The following is a 26,210-nucleotide window of genomic DNA, read 5'->3' as shown; positions in this document are numbered from 1 at the left end:
AGCGACACCAAATGGATTGCATAATTTGGGCTTCGGAGACCCAAAATTCACGTGGTCCAAGAGGACACTCTTTGAAGAAGTGATGGGAGAGGTGTGAATGGGCTGGACTGGGCTGCCGATTAACCATATTTTTGAACCCAAGACCCGGCCCTAGTCCAGTTAACCAAATACATAAAATAATTTTTATGAGCTCAGCGCACAAGATTCCGGAGGACTCGTGTGCTTATGCCGCCAACAGCACGAAAATTCAGTGAAGGGGTACACGTTTTACAAGTAAATTCAGCGTTATATCGAATCGACTCACTTTACGGTTGACTTGAAGCCAGATTAGTGGAATGCCCGTCTTGCATCGCTTAGTTGAGGCGCTTTTACTGCATCCACATTCATCATACATAGCCACCTTAAAACAAGCTCAATATTGTTCTCTACGAAAATTGATAGAGCTATAGCTTTGAGTTAGTTGGCATACGATCGCATTATTAACGACCGTTACAAAATGCCTTTTTAACTTTGAAAAATAATGTTGGGTTCTTAGCCACAAAATATTGAGTGTTCCTGGATGCCCTCAAATGAGCAACGAGCAGGCCCAGCATTTTCTTCATAGTAAGAGCGCTTGTCCAACACACCACTTCAATATGGTCATTACCATTGCCGGACGGTCAACGGTTGATATTCCCAATTATTCTTTGACTGTTTATATGCCATGCTGAAACCAAACGAAACCACAGTGAAACAAGATTGCACCCAACTTAATTTACTAGGAAGAAGCAAGGTGAATAGGGTCAGATAAAAGCTTCTGCTATAGGATGAAACCTACGCCTCCAAACAGAAGATAAGCACATCTTTTAGGAGATTAGTCACTGTTATTGTACTAACCATGATCATGCTGGTAACTTGCCCTTTTCCTCCCTTTGGATTGATTCACTACTATCCATAAAACAATATATATATATATATAAAGAAGATTACATACAGAGCAACAAACCTTATCAATAGGTGCTGCTCAAGGCTCATATACATCAACCTGTTGCCTTCGAGGTAAGTCAAGTTTGAGCAACTTGGTGAACTACAACATATAGATCAACATACACGAAGGCAGTCAGTAATTGGAGCAGGGTGCTCAAAATCAAGTGAAGAAATAGACAGTTATTTCATGCAGCAGATGGTTTGTAGAAATTTACATCCACTAGAGCTTTGAGTTTTGACATGCAGATGCACATCAGAATCTCACCTGCGATGTCTTGAGTTCTAGCTCATCCCACTCCAAATAAGGTTTGCTTCCTTCCACTATACCTGTTCCAGCATATATCCATGCTCCCATATCCTATGAAAAAAATCTTGTCAACGTTATCATGGGAAGAACAGCACGACCAATTTTGCCTGTAGCTACTTACTCAAGGTACAGATATAACTGTCAAGTCTTGTGATAAATTTCCCGAACCAGGGAAAACTTAAGAGATGATTTTTCTTTTCATATAATAAGAGGGCCAAAAACGATAATTATAAGTTTGACATAATACCAATACATAATTTATTTCTCTTATGTCTAGTAAGGCGCTCTTGAAAGTGGTATCCAATTAGTAATTTGACACAAATCAATAAAATGATTTGCAAATAAGTTTCCAAATTTTAGCATAGAACATTGTAAAAAAAAAAAAAATCTTACTAATTTATTCATCAAATTGTAGGGATTTGAAACTCATTTTTCAAACTCTACGACTGATTATAAAATGCTTTGCAGCTGAGTTTAAAAAATTTAAAATGGAACATTGAAAAGCCTCGTTGATTTCTTCATCAAGTTTTAGATATTTAACACCCATTATTCAAAATTTAAAATTGATTATAGAATGAAGTTGAGCCTCTATATCTTACCATACAATATTGTAAAAAAGAAAAACTTTAGTAAGGGTATCTAAGGAAATTAACTTTGAAATTCTGATCACTTATATTTTGAAATGTTTTGGTCCTTCCTTGGCATTAATTTGCTCTTCGGGGTCCCAAAGTGTCGCTCCCCTATATTCAATTTACCAGTTAATCTGCGTGCTTAAACAAGAGTTGTGATGACATTCTATTCTCTCCAGTGTCTCAGAAACATGAAGCATCACTTAAGAATATGACCAAAACATCATAAAACAAATTATAGCCAACCTTTTCCACCAAAGCTGACCTGATGCCAACAGCAAACTCACTCTCCCCACCTCCAAACCAACCAACAGGTCCAGCATACATTCCTCGATCAAATAATTCTGAAAATAATGTTTGAAAGCAAGGTAACTTTTTCCCCAATGAATGAAAGCCACAGATTTATCAATCCAAAAGCACAATTATGCTTCCCCAATTTTAGTCTAATTGAATACAAACATTTCTCAATGTGTACAATCAAAAAGCATAGTTACACTTCCATTTCAACGTTATACAAGCCATGACCTTTTTTTTTTTTGGCCAAAAGCTACATGACTTATTCCCCCAGCTAAGTCAAAATGGTTGTGGTCAAAAGCACTCCAAAGAACAAATAGGTTTAGATGATTTAATTGCAAATGAATATAGCATAGGGAGCATAGGATTTTTATGTACCTGTATCTGCAATCAAAATTTGTGCCTCTTCTGTTGGAAACCCACAAACTGCAGGACTTGGATGAAGTGATGACAAGATTTCAAACTGGAAAAGATGAGGACCTAATTAAATGATGGATACTCAATAATCATACTTCTGTGAGTAGTCTAGCACTCATATTGTCCTATTGTTACCTCATCTTCTTCGCTTCTTAACCTGCCAGCTAATTGAGCAAATAAATGTTGGATCCTTGGGAGTTTTCTTATTGCTTTGCTTGGTTTCACCAGTACATCCTCACACACTGCCTGTTGAGCAGAATGATACAAATATCAGTACCAGGTGCTGGAACTGGTGGCAAAAGCACATGCGTAGACCAAAGGGTTCCCCTCATGGTAACTAAACTAACAAAGGAAGGAGTTTTTTTTTTTTTTGGGACTGATAACCAAGCGAGATCTAAATTGACTACAATAGGATGAAGATTGACGTGCAAAATAAAATAGCGTATAGAGCACTAGTGTATACAATGTAACATAGAACAAAGATAGTTTTGTGCTGATTTTCTACATCGATTGCATTGACCACAAATTAACAATCAAGGACAAATGAGGTTCTAAATTGTGATCGGGAATACTTTATAAACTAGCCCATTAGTTTTTCTACCAGGTTCTTCAAATTTTAAAATTTCACAACATAATATTCAAAAATTGAATTAAAGCATATTATTTTCCATACATCTCCCTCTGAGTAATGATTCTCAAAGAATTCAACATTCGAGGAGAAATTTCACATATGCAAAAACCAAACATGCATAAGACAACATCTCTCCTCCAACAGATCAGCAACACAATCTAATAAAGAAGATTATGAAGATAAGTTTACCTCCAATTTACTTCTTATGGTCTCTCTGACTATAGTGAACTCCATATCCTCCTTTGGACTGTAAATAAGATACAAACAACTTAAATGATAGAAATTGGCAAGCTCATTATAGATGCAAATAGCAGAAATTATGGGTATCAGGAAAACAAGTCTAAAAGAGCAGTTTTCATAGGCTCTGAGCACAAATAGAACCTGGAAAGTAAATCTAGTGCGATTTGACGATCCAGTGCTGTTGTTGCACCTCTTGCACGGGTTCCAGCCAACGCTTCACTAGTTATGTGAAGCCATTTTCTGTGAAATAGTTGCTCTGGCTATTCATGAAGTTCATATAAATCAAAAATGAAACAGGGAAATACAATATATAATTGCTGACTCAATTCAGCAGAAAAATCTTTAAATTTCATTTCTGAGGCATGCCATCAAAGCATAGCATGAAACGATAAATGCAATGAACTGCATAAGCCATCTTAGTTCATAGTTAGACGGAGTAATACTTACTGTGTTTCCAATGAAGGCCGGTGCATTAGGTGGCTGTAAGAAAAACTGGAAAGCATCTGCACCTTCAACCTTCAATAGGTTTGGTTCAGATACTTGACAGATGTTATTAAATGCTGTGAAGAAATAACTACAACTTGTAAGGTAAGATTAGATTCCTATACCTGTAAGGATGCTAACCACGAAAGAGGATCAATGTCAGCAGTAGGCATTACTCTGGTACTTCGAGCCAGCACAACCTGATTTTCCATTATGTTAGGATATAATACTATAATAGCACCAAAGCAGTAAAGCAAGACCGAGCGGGAAGAATAATCAAAACTAACAAGCGTGGAATGCGAATTAACCTTGGATAGTAAAGAGTGGTTTTTCTGTATCATCTGCAAAGCTCTGTTAACGGCACGATCCCATTCTACCTTAGAAGGAATGTTATGACTGATTATTATTGATGTTCGAGGAGCTTGTTTTGGAAACTTCACAATGAAAGAAGAAACCTGCGGCACAAAGATGCACGGTTTCAACTAAATCGGTTTCTATATTTGAAACACAAAATATAGATCCATGGACCTTGCAAAGTGTTGCTCGGAGTGCATTGATTGCATTTTCCCATGACCAGGAAAGAGCATTATCCCACGCAATAGTTGCAGCGATCATCGACGTTCCTTCAAGCTCATCAAACTCGACCTGTCATTTTTTTATTTTGGGTATATCTCTAGCTGCTGATGCTATAAATACTAACGAGAAAAACATCACAATGATACAGAATAGCTATTGATTTGGAGAAAAAAAAAAAAAGAAAAAGAAAAAGTGGGTTACCTGAGGAATCATGAAGTAAAAAGAACCAAAAGGCAGCCACTCGGGCGACACCTTAGCTTTGGGATTGAAACGTATAGCTCCATAAGCTCGGATTAATGGGCATCTCTCAGAAAGAAACCTTCATAGCAAAGTTTCAAAGAAAACGATGAGAATTTAAGGGTCAATGCACGTGGATTTAAGTGGTAAACAGTAACCTTTTGATGGAAAGCCAGTCGTCGTAAGAAAAAGGATGTGGCTGCCGGAAGAAGACGGCGGAACCGACACCAGCGATGCTGACTAATTTGTGTTCGCATGCCATAGACATTGAAGTATGGCCATTTCCAAGAGAGGGATGCGTCGCTCGACCTGAGAAAAAGCAGCGAGGAAGCAAAAGTTCGGACTGGGAATGGAGCCAATCAATAGCCTCAATCTGTCCTTCGATCGCCACCTTCAATCCAAATGTCAAATATATGAAACAACATTCACCTTCTCTTTGCAGTTATTACCCCACAAAAAACAGTTTTTTTTTAAAATTTGAAATCAGTCTTATTATTATATTTTTAATAATAATTAATAACATTTTAAAAAATATTTTTATAGTTATTTTTATTTGGAAATTTGAAATTTTCTCTCTCTTTTTTAATAAAAAGAAAAATAGAATGTGAAAGCCTGAGTCTATATTTTTTCCCCCTTGCGGAAGCGTGAGTCTATTACTCGTTACGATGTGTCCCCTTCTTCAATGCATGACCTTTTTTTTTTTTTCCCGATAAGATAAATGCATGAGATTTCAGAAGGAAGGAACTGAACGACATTCTAAATATTCTCAACAGCATTTGATATTGCGTATATTCTTCTCACGGACCTTATAATTTTTATTCTGCTCATGATTATATATATTTTAAAGATAATCAATAAGTATGTTAATATCTTTAAAATTTTATCATCCAACATCCAGAACTAAAAGCTGGGCCCAAGCACACAAAAAATAATAATAATAATCCAGAAGTGAAGAGCAGAGAACGCGGGAGGGGGAAAAGGGAAAAAGCGAAGGGTGAGTGAGGCGGATACTGAAAAAGAATCAGCATTTCATGTGTATTTTTAGATAATACGAAAAGGAGCGAAAGAAATGGAGGAAAAAACCTTTGGAAAATTAAAGAGCGTGAAGCAGGAGATAAGGGCAGAGCAGGTGCGTGACGTGGGACAGGGAAGGCCTCAAAATGATTCAAGGAGGAGCGATGAGGGAGGCAAGGCAGAGAGAAAAGAATAGCAGGAAACCTGGAGGCGGATGATGCCGGAGGTAGAAAGAGGAGGTTGAGAAATGAGGTGGGAGACGGCGGAGTTGAGGGCGTCCATAGCCATTGCCGGCGACGCAACTGAGGGAAGAGTGCGCGTCTCAATGGTACCAACTGGGATTAGTGGATGCCGAATTACTCCTTGAGGTCTGCAGCCATTGAGGGAAAGAGAGCATGCCTTGAATTGAGGCCTCTGCACAAAACAAGAAGATCACAAACGCTTGAAGTTGCAAACAAATACAGGAGAGATATAGAAGGATGGTACGAGGGGAGAGGGAGGAAGCCCAATTACGTGATGACGCATAAAACCAAGGGATTGCCTGCTTGAATTGGAAGCTGCGAAAATCATGATGCTGCATTTTCCTGATTTTGGCGTGGTAGCTCCGGGCTCCATTGCCAGCTGAGCTCTTCTCAACGCAGAGCAAGTGCTACTATGTGATAAGCAATCTTTTTGTCCCGTCAGGAGGTGAGACGATGTGGTGTGGCAAGTGGGCCTTCCCAGCCTCTGTAGCCTGTATCATCTTGTTGCTGTTAGTGGGACCCTTTTTTACCAAATTCGTTCAAATTTTCCCATTCTGGCCGCTCCCCCCCCCCCCCGGGGCCAATGTTTGTCAAACGAATTTCCCCATTGTGCAAGCAACACTTTTTCTAATTCATCTTCATCTTATAAATTTAACGTGCTGATTAGGGTGATAATGCATTTCGTTCATAAATACGATAAAGGTAATTGAGTATGATTTGCATTTTCAAGAACAAAATGATAATTTGATTTTTTGTTTTTGTGATGGGGAGAATTAATTCGTGTGATTATATATGTGCGTGTTTTGAAATTTAATGGCTACAGGAAATATTTATAGATAAAAAGACATTGTTCTAAAACGGTAGTTTTTAGTTGGCAAAAACAAAAAAGAGAGAAGAAAGAAATGGTACTTTCAAAACAACATAACTCTTTAATTATAACTATGGCCTCACATTCATGATTCGTTAGTCGGTCCCTTCAGGTCGGGCGCCGCTATATAATATAGCCCTGCATCTGCATGGCTGAATTTTACATTAAAAGAGGCGCTCGCACTAAGTGGTAATGTCGACGCAATAAATCCTTCATTGTTGGCCTCGCAACAAGACTATATCCTCAACAGCCCATGATTGTACATTATTTTACATCACAAATATGCAGAAATACCGATTCTGAGTATTCTGAAGAGAACTGGTTTCACGGCCAGGTGCCGTCGTCACAGGGAGAACATCCCTCCTGCGCAATGTCACTTATCTGAACACCAGTGTCGTACACTTGTCCCGTTTTCCAATCTGCAGGTAACACCTTCTTCGCCCACAGCCACTTTCCGTCGTACCCTGATGTTACCACTATCCTCATTTGTAATGCGCCTCCTGGAACCCTACTCGTGTCCCACACTGCTCCGTGGTTTCTGCTCATGAAGCTCCAGTTTGACGACTCCACCTGCAACCAATTTGTCGCCCACATCTATATATATATATGCATCAATCATAATGGACTTCTCTTGCTCGGCAATTGCACGTACCTGAGCAACATCAACGCCTACTATCTCTGTTTGACCTCCTTCGTACAGAAATTTAATTGCCAAGTAATATGGTTTTTTGCTTGATTCTTCCACCCGGACCGCCAAATTCTTATTTTTATACTCACACGGAACTCTGCTTCCACAAACGCATACACCACTACGTTGGCCTCATTCTTGATTCATCAATATAATAATTCTTGGCAAGTGCTCGCTGAAAAGAAGTGCGTTGATTCGAGTTTACCTCTTAAATTCAGCATCCAAGATCCCAAGCTTCAAAAGTTGTTCCCCGCTTCCTTTCTGAGCCATGGCCACGAAGGCACTTCTGCTGAGCACAAAATCAGTTTCATTGTGGGTATTGAGATCCGTCAAAACAACTCTGCTACCTGATTTGGTACACAGACTTGAGCTCTTGCATCTTATCTGCACAAATTATCCGCAATCCCATGGCATTTTTCATGACTATAATAGGAGCGATCAGTAATAAACCATATTGGAAATCCACAACTTGATGTAATTTTTACTTGCCTGAAAGCACGCACCACAACCGGCTCCATTTTTGTACAAGGAAGGAACACCACCTGCAAGGTGTCCACCGCTTAATTCCAACGCCAGGGACCCATACCCACATGCCCCAGCTGCATCATTTTCACAAAACCGAGTTATTTCCTGCGGGTTTGCTTAATTTAAAGAAGCCAATTAACTCAAAAGGATGAGAAAAGCAAATCGTTGTTACAGGAAAGGGCGGCGTCCTGAGAGAAATAGGCAGCCTTGGTTTGGTGGACGCATCGATCGCAAGCAGTAGCAAATGAAACAAGAAGGAAGACAGAGCAAAGGAAGAGAACCATGTTTTTGTGATGAGGAAAACAGAGAGGTGGACCTGGGATATATCTAGCGTGGTGAAGGTGAATTGGGAGATTGGACTGCATCAAAGTTGGCATCTCCAGAGGGGGGGAAAAGGCTAAAATGGAATATGATATGATATCTTTCAATGCCAATGTTGCTTAGTGCAAGTGAATGAAAGGAAGACGCATTAGGTTAATGGAGTCTCTTAAGCACCCTGCGAATCCGCACATACAGCTGTGATGCAGATGGCCGTGTGATCGTGGGTACGTAGATGAGCATCGTTAAGCATTTGCGCACTTGGAGCTTTCGTCCCACTTCCTTTATCACAATTTCAAACTAATAATCTTGGAGATTAGGAAGGAAATTCTGCTTCCCAAGTGAAGCCGCCTTTCTTGTTTATTCACCTTTACCCTGTGGAGGAAAGATGGGTATATCTATCCTACTGGGAAGCAATATGCAAGCAAAAGCAAAATTACGATCCCATTTGCTTCTTTTTCATTTTTTTAAACTTCAAATCATCAACATCTTTTTCTTGGCAGCTGTCCTCTGTGAAAATATCTGTTTTGTTAACTGTGGTATGAGAAGCGTACGTTTGAGACCTGCATTGCGCGCAACCAAGATTACAGTCAGATGAGCTTCTAAAAGTTAACGTGGCACTGGACCCCGATTTCTGGATGATGATGATGCGTGAGTGGAATGAGTGATATGATATCTTTTGATTTTAATGTAATTTTGTTGCTCGGTGGAAGTGCCTACAAAAAGAAAGACGCAATAACTTGATGGTGGTTGATGATGTCTGAAACTAGAAGCACATGCTGCGGTTTCCAATTGGCTAAGTTACAAACAGCCAGAAATAAATGCTACCTTGCAAAGGTTAGTATTCAAACTCCACTACCATTGCAAGGTGCTCGTTAGTGGGAAGTGGGGAATATTTAAACGCCTCTGCTAGTGACCTTGTGATGGATTTCATAAGCGTTTGAAACTAAACGAACCAATGTGATTAAGGAGTATTTGGATGGAATCAACACTACAGTTTTAAAAGTGATTTTGCGATATACGGAGTAAATATGTGGAGAAATTTATCTTGATTTACAGAAAAAGTGTTTTTAAAAAGCATTTTTCATGTTACCCAAACACCCTCCTAGGAAAGGAAAATGAAATTTTGAGACCATATTAAACAAAGAATGACATGTTAGACCTAAAAAATTGAAAACGTCGATTAAAAAACTTAATCCTTTATTGGCACTTTTTTTATTAAAAAAAATGATTTAACCAAAACACTAGTATTCATGCCGGAGCTGAAAATTCTAAAAATTCAATTGAACATTTTCTTCATCTTCGTATTCTTCAATATCTAAAATTCTAGGAACAAAATTTTAAAACAACAATACGTATAAGCTGAAAGTCTCACATGAATTAAAAAAAAAAAAAAAAGAAACTGTATAGTTGAAAATATTCCAATTGCACTTTTATGCTTTCATGTTTAACTTTTAGAAGGTTGAACTCAATTTTTCAAAAATTTTCAACTTACGTATGAATAGAATCATTTTGGTCAATGGACTCGTTTTAACTTTTACAGAAACCAAGTCCTCGATTGATTTTTTTTTTGTTATAAAAAAAATACTCCTCTGGTTCTTAATATAGGACTCAATTGTTGAGTTGGTTTTGGTCCTAAATATAAGAACCATTTCTCATATTTATCAATTTTCTCTAAATTACCCATATAGATACTCCCTCAACCATAGTCAATTAGAAGAGGGAGAAAAGGTATTAAAAAAGATGATTATGGTATTTTAAAAAAAACATGTCATATTTTTTATAATTAACTAAGTTACCTAACTTCCTTAATCTAATCAAATTAGTTAAATAGGTCTTATATTAAGGACCGGAGGAGTACTTCACAAAATTCGTGCGCACAAAGTCACATTACTTGAGTTTTAAGTGCTTTTCGCTAATAAAATTTTCCCCGAATTTTCCAATAAAATTTCAATGTTTTGTTTAGAGAAGTTAATGTGTTGATTACCTTGCTCGAAAGAAACACCACACGGATGATAAAGTTATAAATTTTGATACCCCCCGACAGGAGGCCGGAACTCACCTCTAGCATGTAACAGCATCGACCGCATGCCGTTAGCTAGTCTCTTTTCTAGCACATTTTAACTGTAGCCTTTGTATTTTTTTTTTTAAAAAAAACAAGAATCAATCTTTTGAAGCATCATTATCATTCATCTTCAGTCCCAAAGTGCCAATTTTGTACTATAAATTATGAATGAAACAACTTAATAAAATAATAATGAAACAATAATTGTACAATTTTTCTAAAAATAAAATAAATAGGGTTTGTACGAAAGTGAAGGTTCTCATATAATGAATGCTTGTCATGGTCAAAGCACTGCTTCAAATTTTTGGGATCCCGACGTCCCACTGACAAGCAAAGGTGGCACGGGAGGGCACGCTTTGCTTACATTCATTCGCAAAACCACCTCTTACGATAGATATATCTCATATATTATGCTTAGTATTAGGAAGTCGCAGCAATCCCACATCTAATTGAAATGCGTAAAATTTTAAGACCCCGAATCAAATATGGCAGTGAAGACCATCGTGATCAATCAGCGGAGCCAACTCTCTTGGACAACTAACACTGTACATGCTATGCGCTATTCGAATTATCTGGACATCCTGTTACTTGTGATAGTCACCAGAAAAACGAGTGACTGTATTTTGTGACCCGAGAATAGCTGCTAAGCGTGTTTCATTTCAGTTTCCCTTTTCGGATAGAATAGCTACAAGCTCTGATCGAGCCTTTTCAAGGGCATCTTCTAAATTCTCAGGCTTCTTACCACCTGCCTGAGCAAAATTGGGTCTTCCTCCCCCTCCCCCACCACATAACTTTGCTATCTGTCCTATAAACTTGCCTGCCTGAATTCCCTGATCAACAATCCCTGGGGTGAAAGCAGCAACCAGGCTAACCTTATTTTCACCTGGACATGACCCCAATATCACAGCTGCCGGGTCTGGTAATGTTTCTATTAAATATTCTGCTGCATTTTTTAGGGAATCAGGATCAACATCATCCAAGCACTCAACTAGTACCCTGAAACAAAATTTTCAGATATCAGGAAATAGATGTCATACATCTAACCACTATAGTGCACGCATTTCAGTTCTCCCCCTTCTCTAGTTTGTTCAATATATTCTTAAATATCAGGAAATACATACATGCAGGGGATGGTTGGGGTTCTAGCCATTACCTTTACATTTACACAATAGATATTTCATGAATTATCAAGGATACGATGCAATCACTGCTTCTCGATTGTCAGATTTCCACGGTCAAGACACAGAAAACCAGAAGGCAAAATAATAATGATAATAATAAGACTCAGATTTCTTAGAACCCTTTCCCTTTTGTATGTTATTTGGAGTTCACAAGATAAAATATCCTCTACCCTAACTATAGGCGACATGGGGAAACATCTGAAGGAAATTACCTGAACTGTTTTGAATTTCCCACCAACAAAGCTTTGCTTGCGACAACTGATGCTTTGTAGACAGCTGCTTTTGCACGTAAAGCAGAATTTTCATTTTTCGCTTCCCGCAACTCCTCTAAGAGGTTTTCTACCCTCGTTGTCACTTCTTCAGGTTTCACCTTCCCAAGGAAACAATCAAGAAAAGCAAAGTCAATGTTACAGAGCACGTAGTATATATGATGCGAGTGCACTTAGAGGAATGGAATGATGTCATATTCTGAATAATAAAAATTCGAAAAGACAGTTTTTGTAATTATTTAGATTTCAGATAAAAATTTTAAACACGAAATCTAAATAATTAAAAAACTGAAAATTACAACTTCCAGAGTAAGATCTTGCCCTATCATTATTGCAGACTATAAACAACTCTAATACCTAATGCGCATAACCATTATATCAATTTCACGTAGGAAATGTCTATGCATGTTTTTGTATATAAGAACATTATACCAAATGACCATAATGTTCAGATAGATGTAAACAAGTACATGGAGATCATGCAGACGAATATGAATGATACCTCATACCTGACTCCTTCATGTATCAATGATAAATTACTAAAACAAAGAATTGATAGAAGTGGAGATCACGAAGCATACTTTGAGAGTGGAACATAACTGCTTAATGTAAGAGTCTCTGGCAGTAACATATTCAATGAAAGCTTCACCAGCTACAGCTTCTATACGCCTGATTCCAGATGCAATACCCTGCTCTGAAATTATCCTAAAACCACGAATTTCAGAAGTATTAATAACATGGGTCCCGCCACAAAGCTCCATGGATACACCAGGAACCTCTACAACACGTACCTGCAATACAACAAGTTCACTGAGAACCGCAGGAGGTTGCATGAAGATACCCAATCTTAAAAGTGGTGGGGAGAGCTTAGGATCAAACTTTTGTCTAGAAAGTTCATTGCTTTCACAAGCTTTTCGAACACTTAATTGATTCATTTTTTGGTTGGATAAAGCGGGTTAATGAATTGACATCTTCAGTTAAATATATTTTCAAGACACTCAAACTTCTAGGAATGGTTAAGAATCAACAACAATAAAAATGGTAATTAAAGCCAGAAGAAGAGCCAGGGTTGGAGGACTGGTTATATTTTGCAATCCATCCTTGATAGTCTAGGATATGAGTTGCTAGATACATCCTTCATGGTATACGTATGACTAAAACAGAAGCAAGCTAATTGAAAATTGAAGTTCAATATCAGAAAATATGCAGTAAAACCTCTTCTCCATATTTTTCTCCAAACATTGCTATAGCTCCGGCCTTTTTTGCATCAACAAGAGGCATCACTTTGGTTTGAAGAAGTGTTGCATCCCCAATCCATCCATTGATTAGTTTTTCAATTTCTACAAGCTCGCTGTCAAGAAGTGGTCGATGGAAATTGAAATCAAACCTGAGCCGATCAAATGCCACCAAAGAACCAGCTTGTGATGTCTCTGGACCAATAACCTTCTTAAGTGCAGCTTGCAGTAAATGAGTAGCAGTATGATGGACCTTCAAAGAAACAATCAAATTTAAATAGAACCTAGAGGACTTACAGAGATAAGCAGCAAGTAACTATTAAAGGGCATGTAAGGATTTTATTCTCCTGAATAATAAGAGTAAAGATGTACTTATTTGCAAAAGAAACGACAAGTTAACCATTTTTGTACCTTGGCTCGATGCCTCAGTTTTACATCCACTGCTGCCTCCACTTCTTTACCTACCTCTAGAAATCCCTCTCGGATTGTTCCCTTATGAATAAATATGTTACCTAAGGATTTCTGAACATCTATTACCTCAACAACAGCCTTCGGTTGATTTTCACCCTCAGCAATATATAGAAAACCATGATCTCCAATCTGGCCCCCTGATTCAGCATAAAATGGAGTCTTATTAAGCAAAACTTCCACATCACTCCCTTCACTAGCCATGACTGCTGGGTCACCATTCACCACAAGACTTTCTACTATAGCTTTAGCGTAAAGGCTGTCATATCCAATAAATTCAGTGTTAGTTACATTTTCTGCAATATTGGCCCCATTTCCCATAGCAAGCTTGACAGTATTATGCGCAGCCTGAGATTGACGCCTTTGCTTCTCCATTTCAATATCAAAACCATTCAAATCAATAATCACACCACGTTCTTCAGCCACTTCCTTTGTTATTTCAACTGGGTACCCGTAAGTATCATATAAAAGAAACACATCTTCACCGGACAAGCAAGGTACAGTCCCAGTTTTCTCTGCACCTGATAAAGCTTCTGCAAGTTTCTCCTCGAGCAACTTTTCTCCTCTCTCCAGTGTCTGCACAAACCGAAGCTCTTCTCTCTTCAACTCCTCAAAGATCTGGGGTGCTCTGCTCTTTACATCAGAATCAATATGGGTACTTAACTCCACTACTTTCTCAGCAATGGCAGGTAAAAATGCCCCTTCAAGGTTTCCCAAACCATCACCCTTTATACCAAGCAACCTGCCTGTACGGACAACCCTTCTGATAAGACGTCGAACTACATAACCTCTCCCAATATTTGACGGGACCACCCCGTCAGATATGAGATATACTATTGCACGCATGTGATCCCCTATGATCTAAGATAAAAAGAAAAATGATGCACAGTGAGAGAAAGAAAGCAACTAGTGCTTAAATCCTACTGCGAGAAATCATAGTGTGTGTTGTTTACAAATAGTCATACTTTCAGGTTCGTCTTTGTCTGATCATCAGCAACAGCATATGAAACATTTGCTAACTCAGAGGCTTTCTCTATTATGGGATAGATCAAGTCAGTTTCATAATTGTTTGGAACCTGCCAAAAATATAAATGAAGTACAAAGAGAACTTTATAGATATACATCTATTTATCTAGATATACTTTTGAGAAAAGAATTGGCTAATAATATGTTACTTTCACATCAGTGCAAATCAATGGATACCTTTTGGAGGATGCGGGCCAAACGCTCCAGGCCAAGCCCAGTATCTATATTTTTCTGCTTTAGGGGTTCAAGAGAACCATCATCCTTTTTATTGTATTGCATGAAAACTAGATTGTAAAACTCTATGAACCTTGTATCATCACCAAGATCCTGCTTTCATCCCCCAGCCCAACCCACCCAAAAAATTACAAAATATAGTAAGACATCACTTTGATGTGGTTTTGAGTCACTCTAAACAATTGTATACTTACAGCGTCTTCATATCCTCTCTCAGGATGAAAATCATAGTAAATTTCTGAGCAAGGACCACAAGGACCAGTTACTCCACTGGTCCAGAAGTTATCTTCTTCGCCCAACTTCTTTATACGATTAAATGGAACGCCCACCTGCAGGAACAAAGACTGTGTAGTTAATATGTCATGCAGTGCCTAACCCACTAAGATATGTCGCTTAAAAGCTCATGCCCAAATAAAAACTCAAAAAATTCAATGGAAGTATTTTAAGAAATTAGCGGATCATGCTCAGAGGAATGCATTTTTAAGCTAACCTCATCAGACCATATAGCAAAGGCTTCATCATCATCTTTATAAACACTAATCCACAATCTGTCGGCTTGCAAACCAAACCTGTAAGTAAATGAATAAAATGCTTTTTTTTTTTTTTTAACATTCTGAAAAAACAACTACTCAAAAAGGCAACAACTTATCTCCTTTTTCATAATGAATAACAGATATAATACAATTAGGTCAGAATGTTATGTGCATAAACAAGAAACATGAGCTTTGAAGAATTACACTATTAAAAAATGACACGATTGATGTTATTCATATGTTCTAGACTTTCTAATAATCTTTGGAAACCTGGTCATTGCTTCTTGTTAAAACCCTCACAATATAACACCATCAAAAGGTTGCATTCAACAGGCTAGGTAATACAGCTATTTGAAGACCAAAAAGTTAATTGTAGGCCCATACGTCAAATGAAAGCAACCAAAAAAATTGCATATTGATCTGCTTTACAGCTACGTCATGTTTTTCTGAATTTAAAAGTGGAGTTCTGCAGTTCAATTGAAAGAAGTGTATTCAGCGTGGGTTTTTTTTTTTTTTTTAATTTTTTTTTCATCTTAAAGTGGATATTGTCTCCAAAACTTGTTTTTCAAGAAGAGCAATTTAATTCCAATCTTCTCAACCATTTACTGTACGAAGAAAACACAGAGCATAGTTCAGCAAATTAGAAGACATTCATAGCTTACTCTATGGTTGAAAGTTCCCACGCCCATTTAATTGCTTCTTTTTTGAAGTAATCGCCAAAGCTGAAGTTTCCAAGCATCTCAAAAAATGTCTGATGTCGAGTCGTTCGGCCTACATTCTCCACATCATTTGTTCGTATGCACCTTTGTGCAGTTGTCGCACAAGGTACCTCTCTCGGAACCTAAGCACAATATGCTTATACAGTTGAAACTTGATACTGCCTCTGGTCCTTGCAAATTTTTCGATTGTAATAATAGAAATTTACATTAACAGTGCACAATATTCAAACCTTTCCCAGAAATATAGGCTTGAATTGAAGCATTCCCGCTATAGTTAGGAGAACTGTGGGATCATCAGGGACCAGAGAAGCGCTAGGAAGGACCTTATGACCGCGGGAAGCATAAAAAGTAAGAAATTTATAGCGAATGGAATCTCCACTCACAGGGTTGTCCTTCAGTTTTTCCACAACAAGTTCTTCAGTAAACGGTGGCGATGACGCTGAAATGCCACGCGGTAACTATCACAACCCTTAGACATCAAAGATAAGGAGCATTAAGAAAGATTAAGGCTATTTACATGACTAACTATAGCAACCTGATGTGCTCCTCGCACGGAACAGCAAGCCACGTCGTTCTCTAACAGTTCGAGTACCGGGCAACAATTTGCTAGAACATGGAGATGATAAAGCTTCTGTTACAAAGCCTGCGTTAATGCCAAGTAGGTTAGGATTGATATCAAGTTGCAGCATCAGCCGAAGAAGGACATATTTAATAGCAAAGATAAAGAAAGGAAAGAAGTCCAAAGACGTATCAGAGAGTTGCTTTGTGATGTATCCAGTTTTGTCATTTCATCCTAGGCTCCGTCAAGTTAATATCTTCTTGCATAAAATGAAAAAATAAAAAAAGGAATAAACTGCGTCTTATTAATACAAGTCCCTGAAGTATCAGTAAACGGCAAGCAATCTTAGAAGTCATGGAAATATTCAAGTCGCAATTTTCACAACTGAAATCCAGTAGTCGACGAACAAGCACCAAGGAAGAATGGGGAAAAATTCATTTGAGAGAAGTAAGCCTTCAACTGTCAACACGCAAATGGCTTCGCTGCTTACGAAACGAATAGAGCTCAGTCGATGAGCACACGTCCTCAGATGCCAGAACATTAGGTTATAGAATCATCCGCGGTGAGAGAACTAAAAGGAAAACTGAAGAATTTAGTGTAGAAATTACCAACGGAGAGCGGAAATTTGCGGCTTCGGGCGGTAAAGAATGTTGATACTGGGAATGAAGTGGAAATAGGAAGTGGCAAGAGATCATTCGGGGGAGGATGTAGAATCTTTAAGTTTTCCATGGCCGCAAACTGGATTATGCGTTGAAATTGGCGGTTAAATCCGTTGGTATGATGGGAGAGGATAAGCCTTATTTGAGAGCTAATCCAACCATTTCGAGCATGGAGACGCAAGCGGACGGAGACCCCAGTTTAGCGTGGCCTCCACCTCACCACACAGACCTCCTACTGCACTCGTGGGAAAATTGTCACGGAACTTAGAAATTGGAACCTAATAAATTAACTTTAAATTTCTTTCTCAGCCAGATTAATAAATTTTCTGCCCCTTATGGAAGTTTTGTAATAAAATGATTTAATTGTCCATTTTTTTGGGGGAAAAAAACTCCCCCCACCGCTAACGGATGGAGCTCTAGTGGAAGTGGTGAATAGCTAGAGAATTACTATTTGGAATGAATAATCTTGAAATTAATGACTATTTTACTTTAAGCTACATTTTTACTTATATGAAATGATAATAAAAGATGGATAATGATAGCTATTACTTTAAAAAACTAGGTTGGGGTTTTAAGTATTAGTGATAACCTAAATATTAAAGACTACTTTAATAACAACTTTAATTACATAAAATCATAACAAAAGTCTCAATTGTGTCAACTAATATTTTGACAAGTTAGTTTTTGATTTAAAGTGTTAATGTGATAATTTGGGGACCAGTAACCACTTCACTTTAAGAAATAACCTATACACCAGCTGTGGTAATATTGGAGATTTTACATAAAGTTTATTTGTTGAATTCGGAGTAGCTCACATTGGTGGTTCAATCGGAAGAACGATCTATCCTTTTAAATAGATCATCACACATACTGCCTCTGGTCCTAATTATTAATTATAAGAACTAGTTGACTAATTTGAAGAAATCAAAGAAAGAAGTTAAATTAGTTATTTGTAATAAATAGGTATTGTCTTTCCTAATTATAAGATTTAATTAAATGTGTTGGCTAAAATTATCATTGTTAGAAGGACTACCTTAGAAAAAAAAAATATAAATATGAGAGACAAAATAGATTTGGGTCTTATATTTAGAACCAAAATAAAAGTTAAACAAAATTTTATATTAAGAACCGGAGATAGTTTCATTTATGAGGATATAAGTAAAATGGTTACTGTATTTATTAAAATGAAGAAGTCGGTCTCAAAAGTTTGCTTCCTCCTCGCTTATTCTTAGGTCATTGGAGCTCCATGGCCAATATCGAAGCTCCGGCTGCTGGGGGTAACGACTAGAATTCTAACGGCCGACAATAAAGAGTTTAAAAAACGCCATAGGCAATTAAGTTAATTCATAACAAAACTTTAATTCTAGGATAGTTCTCATAACCTCTGCAATAGTTAGGCTATTTCAAGGTCATAATTTGAGATACATGCAGATTCAGTGGTATTTTTCCATCATTCTTTCATGAAAAAAAAAAATCATCTAATTAATGCGGATGAACGCAACTGATGGTGCTCACGCACAAAGCTAATGCATTATTGGCAATATTTGATTTTATTCTGGTGACTACGGACTAATCAAAGCATAAATATTTGACAGATCAATGCCATAACAATGAGGAACAGATGGACAATAATTTCACGCCTGCTTATATGATTGTGTGTTTCTCTTTTTTCGCAAATTTAAGTGACTGTTCCAACCAATGTATTTTTTCTTGGACCATAATTGTTTAAGGGTGTGTTTGGAATCACATCTGGACTTTCAAACTGACTTCTCTACCGGCAAAAGAAGCTTTTTTGATTTGGGATGTGTTTGGAATCACATTTTTGCAATCTAACTTCTGTCACTGATACGGACTTATACAATAAGCTCAAAAAAACTGCTTTTATCCCATCTGACTTCTGTAAAAGTCAGATTAAAAAAAAAAATTGCTTTTCCACCACTAATCCAAACACATCCTAAAAAAAAAAAGAGGCGTGTATTCAATAAAATCAATACTTTATTTTTTTATTAAAAATAATCCTATTTAAGATATTATCATATATTAAATGTAATAAATTTTATGTTATGAAGTACTAAACTCTTATGGTGGATGACTGAATAAAATCAATATGATGCTGCAGCGCCCCTCCTGACCCCAAAATGTCGATGAATAATGCCTGACAAGTAGACACCTAAGCTTCGTGGCCTCAAGGCCTAAGGAAAGAAGTGCACACATTAAAACGAGTGGTGGTCAGCTGGCATACAAGCCCTAGAGTACGCAATGCCTACCCCCTAAATTATGTTAGCTTGTTGGGAAACACGTAATAAGGACCACGAGCCCAACTGCGATTAATGAAAGATTGCACATGGCAATGCGCCATATCAGCACAACAGTGCGGACAACACAGTACATGGAGCTTGTGTACTTGCGTGCGCACTATATATTTATATACCTCAAACCGGACTAATAACCACACTCCACAACCTCAATCAGCCAGTGTTGTGCATGGCCAGGTTCCTCCTCCTGCTCTAGAGCTGTTTATCAGTGAGTCACTTCTTCTAATCATTAAAAAATAACCATGGTCAGCGCGAAAAAGCTTGCCAATATGGCAAGAAAGTGGCAGAAGATGGCGGCTGGTAAGCGTAAGAGGATATCGTACAAAAGAGACGGCGTGGACTTGTATTCTTCAGAGGCAAACGAGGGCCATTTCGTGGTTTACAGCATAGATCATAAGCGATTTGTGCTTCCCCTCAAGTATCTCAAAAGCAGCGTCTTCAAGGAGCTGCTCAAGATGTCTGAGGAAGAGTTTGGACTGCCTTCCAACGGACCTCTTGTGCTGCCTTGTGAAAGCGTCGTCTTGGAGTATGTAATCTCGTTGGTCAAAGAAAGAGTCCCGGAACATGTAGAGAAGGTCTTAATCGCTTCAATGGCTACATGTCACGGCCTTGCGTCGTCTTCTCTTGCTCCCGCACAACCCCACCACCAACCCATAATCCGTGGCTATTAGAGAGATTTCGATGCTTTTCTCTGCATGTAATGTCTAGATTGCAGATCACAGACCTATGGAACTTCAGCTGGGCCTTCAAACCAGTGCTGTAATAAAATCCCAGAATCGTAGTTACGCGCTTATCACTCTTTTGTTTTAAATGGTTTGACTCGGGCTAGTGACGTTTGTCCTTTGGCACACACGTACTTGATTATAAACGACCCCCGAAACAATTCAACCCGAGAAATTTAAACTGCTAAATAAAGGTCATTGATCGAGTTTCTACCACAAATCCCACTTCTGTGTCAAAACTACTTATTCACATCTTTTAGTTTGGATATATATTGGATAATCGAAAAATAAGAAGAATGCGTAGGGCCTCCTCAGGATCTGCCCGACCTCTCCGATAGAGGTGGTCTGAAGTTCGCAAAGAAATTCAGAATTCACGGTCGTGAGCTATCCCCGATTAGTGTAAAAACGATACGATCGGCGAGGCGCATGGATGCCGGTATTTCAAAATCTTGGACTGACGTCTCTGCAGCTTTCTCCAAGAGTTCGTCACCCAGAACAGACACTTGGATTTTTTTTCTTTTCTTTTGCTGTTTGGGGGGTTCATGCACAATTTTATTCATTCTAGTTCTTAGGCATAATCAACTTCTGGGTTTTCAGTGGCCGCGGAGAGAAACTTTTAAGCGTTGACATTCTGCTCACTTAAAAATAAATAAATCGAATTTATAAGAAGCAATGTGAGAGAGAGAAACTCTGTGTACCATTGCACGCACCAAAATATCAGCGAGTGTTTATCAACGCTTAAAAGTTTCATAAGGAAAGTGATTTTTCAATATCAAATCACTTAATTAAAAAGCCATGCATTAGTCACGATGGTATGTAAATAACATGACAGATATTATTGTTATAAAAAAGAAAACATGACAGATATTATAATTACAATCATTAATGATCAGGAATCATGTCTTCAAAAAATAATTATATGCTTTGTCTTGAAAAGAGCCTTTTTTTTCCCCCATAAGAAACTAACTTGATACTCATCCGATCCTACATATAAGACTTATTTCTTATATTTATCGACTTTTTCTAAACTATCCCTATGTATACTCTCTCAATCATAATCAAGTGACAAAGGAAGGGAGAATATTAAATAAGATGATTATAGTGTTTTACGAAAAACATATCATATTTCCTATAATTAATTAACTTACATAATTTTCTTAATCTATTCAAATTAGTTAACTAAATCTTATATTAAAGAGCGGAGAAGTACTACAAAATATCATAAAAGAACATCCGGGAAAAATAAGAGAGTTCTTCTCAATAATTAATTTCATGTATAAGATTAGGAAGCAATTTTTTAAATCTTCAAGATTAGGAAATCCATAAAAGGGAGTAGAGTCATAGCAAGAAGACCAATGTCTGTTTACCCTAAGGAGGAGCTATCATTAAGCAAATTGGCAATGCACGGGATCTCCCCCCCCCTCCCTCTCTCTCTTCCCAGATATACAATGCAAATTATATTAAATAATTATGGAATTTGCATAATTCACTTGTTAATCTCCTTTACACATGATGAGGGGCTAAATTATCCTCATTTGAAAGTGCATGGAATCAATGAACTCGTGCATATGGCTTGCATAATATATACAAAACAGAGAAACACATGCAATATTTTTATTTACCGTAATCTCCATCCCTAACAATCTCAAGCCGCAGCAAAATCTCCTTCCAACAAATAATTAGACAAAAATGGGGCAAGCGGAATAGGGAATATTTTTTTTTTTTAACCACAAGGAATAGGGAATATAGGAGGTACTGAAATAATGACCACACCACATGAAACATATGGGCATAATGAGAAGTATGACTAAGCATGAACGTTTGCCGTGAGTGAGTGGTCCAGCTAGACAACTTTACAAGAGAAGATAATCTGAGGAGGATAATGGCTTCGGGATGCAGCGGAGAAACGGTGGGATTTTCATCAATGAGGTCAGAAATACGTACGTACTCCGGTGTCCCACAGGGTTTTCTAAATACCCCGGATATCCTAACTTAAATAAATCCGATTATCTTAAAATAATAATAGAACAATCCTAATTGCATTTCCATCACTCATTCTGTGGCCATGATACTTTTGCATGTACACATCACAACGATCGACTACAATGAAATCTGACATAGCCGGAAAGGGCAAAGATAAACCATATCATTTTATTCAGACTCCTATCAGGTGAATATACAAGCTATGCTGTAGGTAATACATCCCACGTAAATGATATATTCATGAACTGCCGAACCAAATGAGAGCTCTCTATAAATCTGCCTTCGGTTACAAATTGGTCATTCACTCGGCAATCTGCAAATGCAAGGAAATGAGTTAGCCAGATTTAGTTTTGAATCAACGAACCAACAAAGTTTCATAACATAAACACACCTAAAAGCCAAAAATAAATAAATAAATAAAAGAAACAAAGACAGAAATTTGTAAATCAAGACAGTAGTAGCAAGCAAAACATGAACATTAACATTCTGAAGCATCCAAAAGGCCCTGGAATTCGCATCCAGCCAAACATATATTGCAACTTACTTGATTAAGAGGATTGTCGGGAGATTTCTTCCATAGCTTCCATATCATGTCCTTATATTGAGTGTGTGTAAGGCCCGGTTTCTCTTCCTTCAACTTAGGAAGCTCAGCCTCTTCAAAGGCCTGCACCATTAAAAAGAGAGCACACCAGTGACAAAAAGAACTCAGGATACAACTCAAGAAGTAGCCAGTCTATCAGTAAACTACTCCCCTAGCAGAAGCATGTTCGAGATTGCTGATCAGAACAGAAAAATAAACCACGGCTTTTGTTTGCAAATTAATTGCATTTCATAAAGAAGCAGATGTAGTGCATTAAGGGATTGATAGGTAAGGCAGTTTGGGAGTAGTAGGGCTGGTTTGTGGGATTGTTTGAGCATCTGAACAATGGATTCAATATCCAAGGTTTAGGATTTAATGCAATGGAATGAGTAAAGATGGTTTAAAACCATCCCAAACCATTACAATACCATTTAAGAACCGCTCCAAAGTCCAAATTGGGAAGGTTTGGGTTCTTTATAAGTTTTCAAGCACGTTTAGTCTCGCATTGGAAACATCCAAAAACACGGATTTGGCAGTTTCCACGTAAAACCAAGCATGCCCTTCATTTGTTTCAATATTTTTAAGATGGTTAACATCACAAAGATAATGTTTCAAATTCAACCCTTCAATCCCATCCCACCTCATTTATCAAAATTGTAACATCTAATCAGTGGGGAGCAGGATATCACCGTTTCCCCACAATAAACTTCAAGTCAATGAAGCGGCTTGTCCTCACCCATCCCACTTCACACCTCCATTCATAATATTAGAATAGAATGACAGCTTCAAAGTTTTATCCCTAAGTAAGTAAATTCCATTATTCGAAGATCCGTGTCGTTGCATCATTATTCAGAAATTCAGCTAACCAACAATGTTAAAAGAATTTGTACTCGAAACAAAAGCCAAATCAATGCACCCTGGAATATAAAACCCCATTGTTCACAAACTCAACCAAACAGTCCCTGATGCGATGAGCAACAGCTCAATATACCACTCTACTCTTCCAGCCAACAAGTAAAAGCAGCAATTACTAAAAGGCCAAAGCAATGCATTAAAATCAACCAAATTAGTTCATGAGACGTTCATTTTGCTCACAAATTATTATTACTGCTTCTTTAAAAAAGTCGTTACTCTTATTTCGTCAACCATTGCAATAAAACCAACCAAATTAGTTCAAGAGATTGATTTAACACGTACAAGCGACACCATCCATTTAATCAATAATCATAACATATTTCCGATCATACAATATACATTGCAGCGTGAGTGAAGTTAGTCTAAGCCCAAACTCACAGAACCACAAGCATGTTGTAAAACAAACTAAACCCGGAATTTATAGTAGGGACTTGGGAACTACGTTATATTGAAATTGGCAGTGGTAATAATGAATAAATGAAAATCAAACAAACCTTGAAGGAGGCCTTTAGGCGCCTCTCCGGATGCCTATCAACCGGCAAGTTATCAGTGACACTCATCTGAGCGATGGCATCCTCCACAGTCCTTGCTTCGATGATAGAATCGTCACGATTGGTATTCGTCACGAGCACCATCCTCTCATATTCTTCCTCCGCTGCAGTGCGGGCCTGCCGCTTCTTGGCCTCTTCCGCCTTCTTCTGAATTTCCGCCTGCTCTTTCTCGCGCTGCCTCCGGAGCTCAGCATCCGTCACCTTCGGCACCGGTATAGAGACCCGGTTGGCCTTCTTGTCAGGCTTTCTCATCGAATTATCAATTTCCTTCTCCTCCATCTCGGCTAAGCGACGTGCCTCAGCCCGTCGAGCGGCAGCTTCGGCTTTTTTCTCGGCCTCTTCCTCACGCTTCTTAGCAGCACGCGATTTGGAGCCCTCAGCTTCTCGCCAATAGTGATCCTCCTTTTCGCGAGCCTCGCGTTCCTTACGCTCGGAATCGACCGCGCTCTTACGAGACCTGGCGGCCTCAGCCTTGCTGTTAACGCCCATCTTCTTCGGCATCTTTACGGCTTTAGGGTTCGAATCCTCTACGGCGATCGCGACTACAACCACCGTAAAGCGTCGGACAAGTGGTAATGATTTGGAACACCAATTCTGTTTCACCTACCTTGCCGTTCTAAGTTTCGCATATGATGAAAGAAAGAAGAGGATCTGGTGATCGCAGGAATTTATTCTCGCTAGCTCTGTCAGGGAGATTTTTTTTTTTGCCCCCTTCTCCCCCGTGAGTGAGAAGAATTCCATTCGAATGATCCAGAGACTTGAAAGTATCGTGAGCCCGCTTATTCTGACTGGTAGAAGCGATCTAAAACGAAGCCTGTCGTTTACAGCCCAATTTCTATGGCTATCTTTTTCGTTTGGGCCCTAAAAACGTTATACTGCGAGTTTGGATAAGGTCGACATTTTCAGGAAATGTACGCACCCAATGCATATTATCTAAGCCCTAAGCCCTAATAGAAGGAACTAGCCATTTACAGTAGTATGACATGAAGGTTTAAATTTTTATTAGGAAAAAGTTTTATATTTAGTGTCCTATAGTATCTCGAATATGATTATTTCTAACAACAAAAAATTATCTGAGCCCTTCAGATTTTTTTTTGGACCACGGAGTCCTGCTGAGCTAGTATAACCATGCCAGATCATTTTTACTCCGTATTTTAAATTTAAATTTCAATCATAGTTGAGTCAATTGATTATGACTTCTGAGAAATTTGATGTTATGTGAGAAAACATATCTTATGAAAAATAACAATCAAAGATAAAATATGAAGTTTCCGGTTTGATCATATGGACGAATCGAATCCACGTTAGTGTTTTACTTGATATTTTTCAGGTATGACTTGCTTTTTCTTGCCAGCGAATTTTCATGTATATATCACTTGGTAAGTCTTCAGCTTGGGAATAAAATTGTAGTATTAGCCTGAATAAGTTATTTTGATTTTGATTCATGTATTAGATTTAGATCTTATTTATAATTTATATAGAAATCAGTCATGGGGTTAAGTCTGTTTTTAAACTTAATGTTACAACTCATTTCGTATTTTATATTTATCATTTTTTTAAACTAATTTATCTAACTAATAAGTTTACTTATAATTATTTTAGTCAAGTTATATCATATTTATTATAATTAACTAGATTTTATGTCTTTTCGAATCTCTTTCAAATTAATTAAATACTCCTCCGGTCCTTAATATAAGACCCATTTAATTAATTTGATTAGATTAAGAAAGTTAGGTAAGTTAGTTAATTATAAGAAAAGTG

The 26,210-nt window shown here is 37.9% G+C and overlaps 5 protein-coding genes across 8 annotated transcripts; 1 reads left to right on the top strand and 4 right to left on the bottom strand.

Annotated features, from left to right (window-relative positions):
• Positions 1-265: 265 nt before the first annotated feature.
• Positions 266-6,586, bottom strand: LOC114753020 (isochorismate synthase, chloroplastic). Of its 4 annotated transcripts, none has more exons than XM_028941700.1 (16): positions 6,308-6,586; positions 5,999-6,208; positions 4,939-5,171; positions 4,745-4,862; positions 4,496-4,612; positions 4,276-4,422; positions 4,093-4,167; positions 3,932-4,000; positions 3,626-3,744; positions 3,434-3,491; positions 2,749-2,859; positions 2,575-2,659; positions 2,149-2,246; positions 1,232-1,324; positions 986-1,066; positions 266-757 (listed from the first exon to the last, which is right to left on the bottom strand). In XM_028941700.1, exons 1-15 carry the CDS (start codon positions 6,407-6,409, stop codon positions 1,004-1,006), a joined length of 1,698 nt encoding a protein of 565 aa, XP_028797533.1. In that variant the 5' UTR covers positions 6,410-6,586; the 3' UTR covers positions 266-757; positions 986-1,003. The 4 variants fall into 4 exon arrangements, 3 of the variants coding, with proteins under 3 accessions (XP_028797533.1, XP_028797532.1, XP_028797534.1); XM_028941699.1 differs by having other exon boundaries at positions 266-706; XM_028941701.1 differs by having other exon boundaries at positions 266-371.
• A 359-nt stretch (positions 6,587-6,945) lies between these two features.
• LOC114753042 (expansin-like A2) lies at positions 6,946-8,692 on the bottom strand. Its single transcript, XM_028941723.1, has 5 exons — positions 8,290-8,692; positions 8,082-8,191; positions 7,798-7,976; positions 7,557-7,689; positions 6,946-7,474 (listed from the first exon to the last, which is right to left on the bottom strand). Exons 1-5 carry the CDS (start codon positions 8,492-8,494, stop codon positions 7,229-7,231), a joined length of 873 nt encoding a protein of 290 aa, XP_028797556.1. The 5' UTR covers positions 8,495-8,692; the 3' UTR covers positions 6,946-7,228.
• Positions 8,693-10,632: 1,940 nt separating this feature from the next.
• LOC114753037 (alanine--tRNA ligase, chloroplastic/mitochondrial) lies at positions 10,633-17,637 on the bottom strand. The gene is made up of 13 exons (XM_028941719.1): positions 17,333-17,637; positions 16,701-16,808; positions 16,396-16,604; positions 16,109-16,287; positions 15,404-15,482; positions 15,108-15,242; positions 14,857-15,006; positions 14,619-14,729; positions 13,597-14,514; positions 13,166-13,438; positions 12,532-12,741; positions 11,894-12,051; positions 10,633-11,496 (listed from the first exon to the last, which is right to left on the bottom strand). The coding sequence occupies exons 1-13, from the start codon at positions 17,451-17,453 to the stop codon at positions 11,160-11,162; spliced, it is 2,988 nt and encodes a 995-aa protein (XP_028797552.1). The 5' UTR covers positions 17,454-17,637; the 3' UTR covers positions 10,633-11,159.
• Positions 17,638-19,940: 2,303 nt separating this feature from the next.
• LOC114753021 (auxin-responsive protein SAUR68-like) lies at positions 19,941-20,369 on the top strand. The gene has a single exon (XM_028941702.1). It carries the CDS (start codon positions 19,941-19,943, stop codon positions 20,367-20,369), a length of 429 nt encoding a protein of 142 aa, XP_028797535.1.
• A 2,006-nt stretch (positions 20,370-22,375) lies between these two features.
• On the bottom strand, positions 22,376-25,083 carry LOC114753039 (coiled-coil domain-containing protein 124-like). The gene is made up of 3 exons (XM_028941721.1): positions 24,393-25,083; positions 22,948-23,067; positions 22,376-22,716 (listed from the first exon to the last, which is right to left on the bottom strand). The coding sequence occupies exons 1-3, from the start codon at positions 24,948-24,950 to the stop codon at positions 22,705-22,707; spliced, it is 690 nt and encodes a 229-aa protein (XP_028797554.1). The 5' UTR covers positions 24,951-25,083; the 3' UTR covers positions 22,376-22,704.
• Positions 25,084-26,210: the final 1,127 nt, after the last annotated feature.

This window comes from Neltuma alba, unplaced genomic scaffold, assembly GCF_004799145.2.
Source record: "Neltuma alba isolate B1F8T4 unplaced genomic scaffold, ASM479914v2 tig00007632_pilon, whole genome shotgun sequence".
In the NCBI taxonomy this organism is placed as follows: domain Eukaryota; kingdom Viridiplantae; phylum Streptophyta; class Magnoliopsida; order Fabales; family Fabaceae; genus Neltuma; species Neltuma alba.
This window is presented reverse-complemented; position numbering and strand designations above follow the sequence as displayed.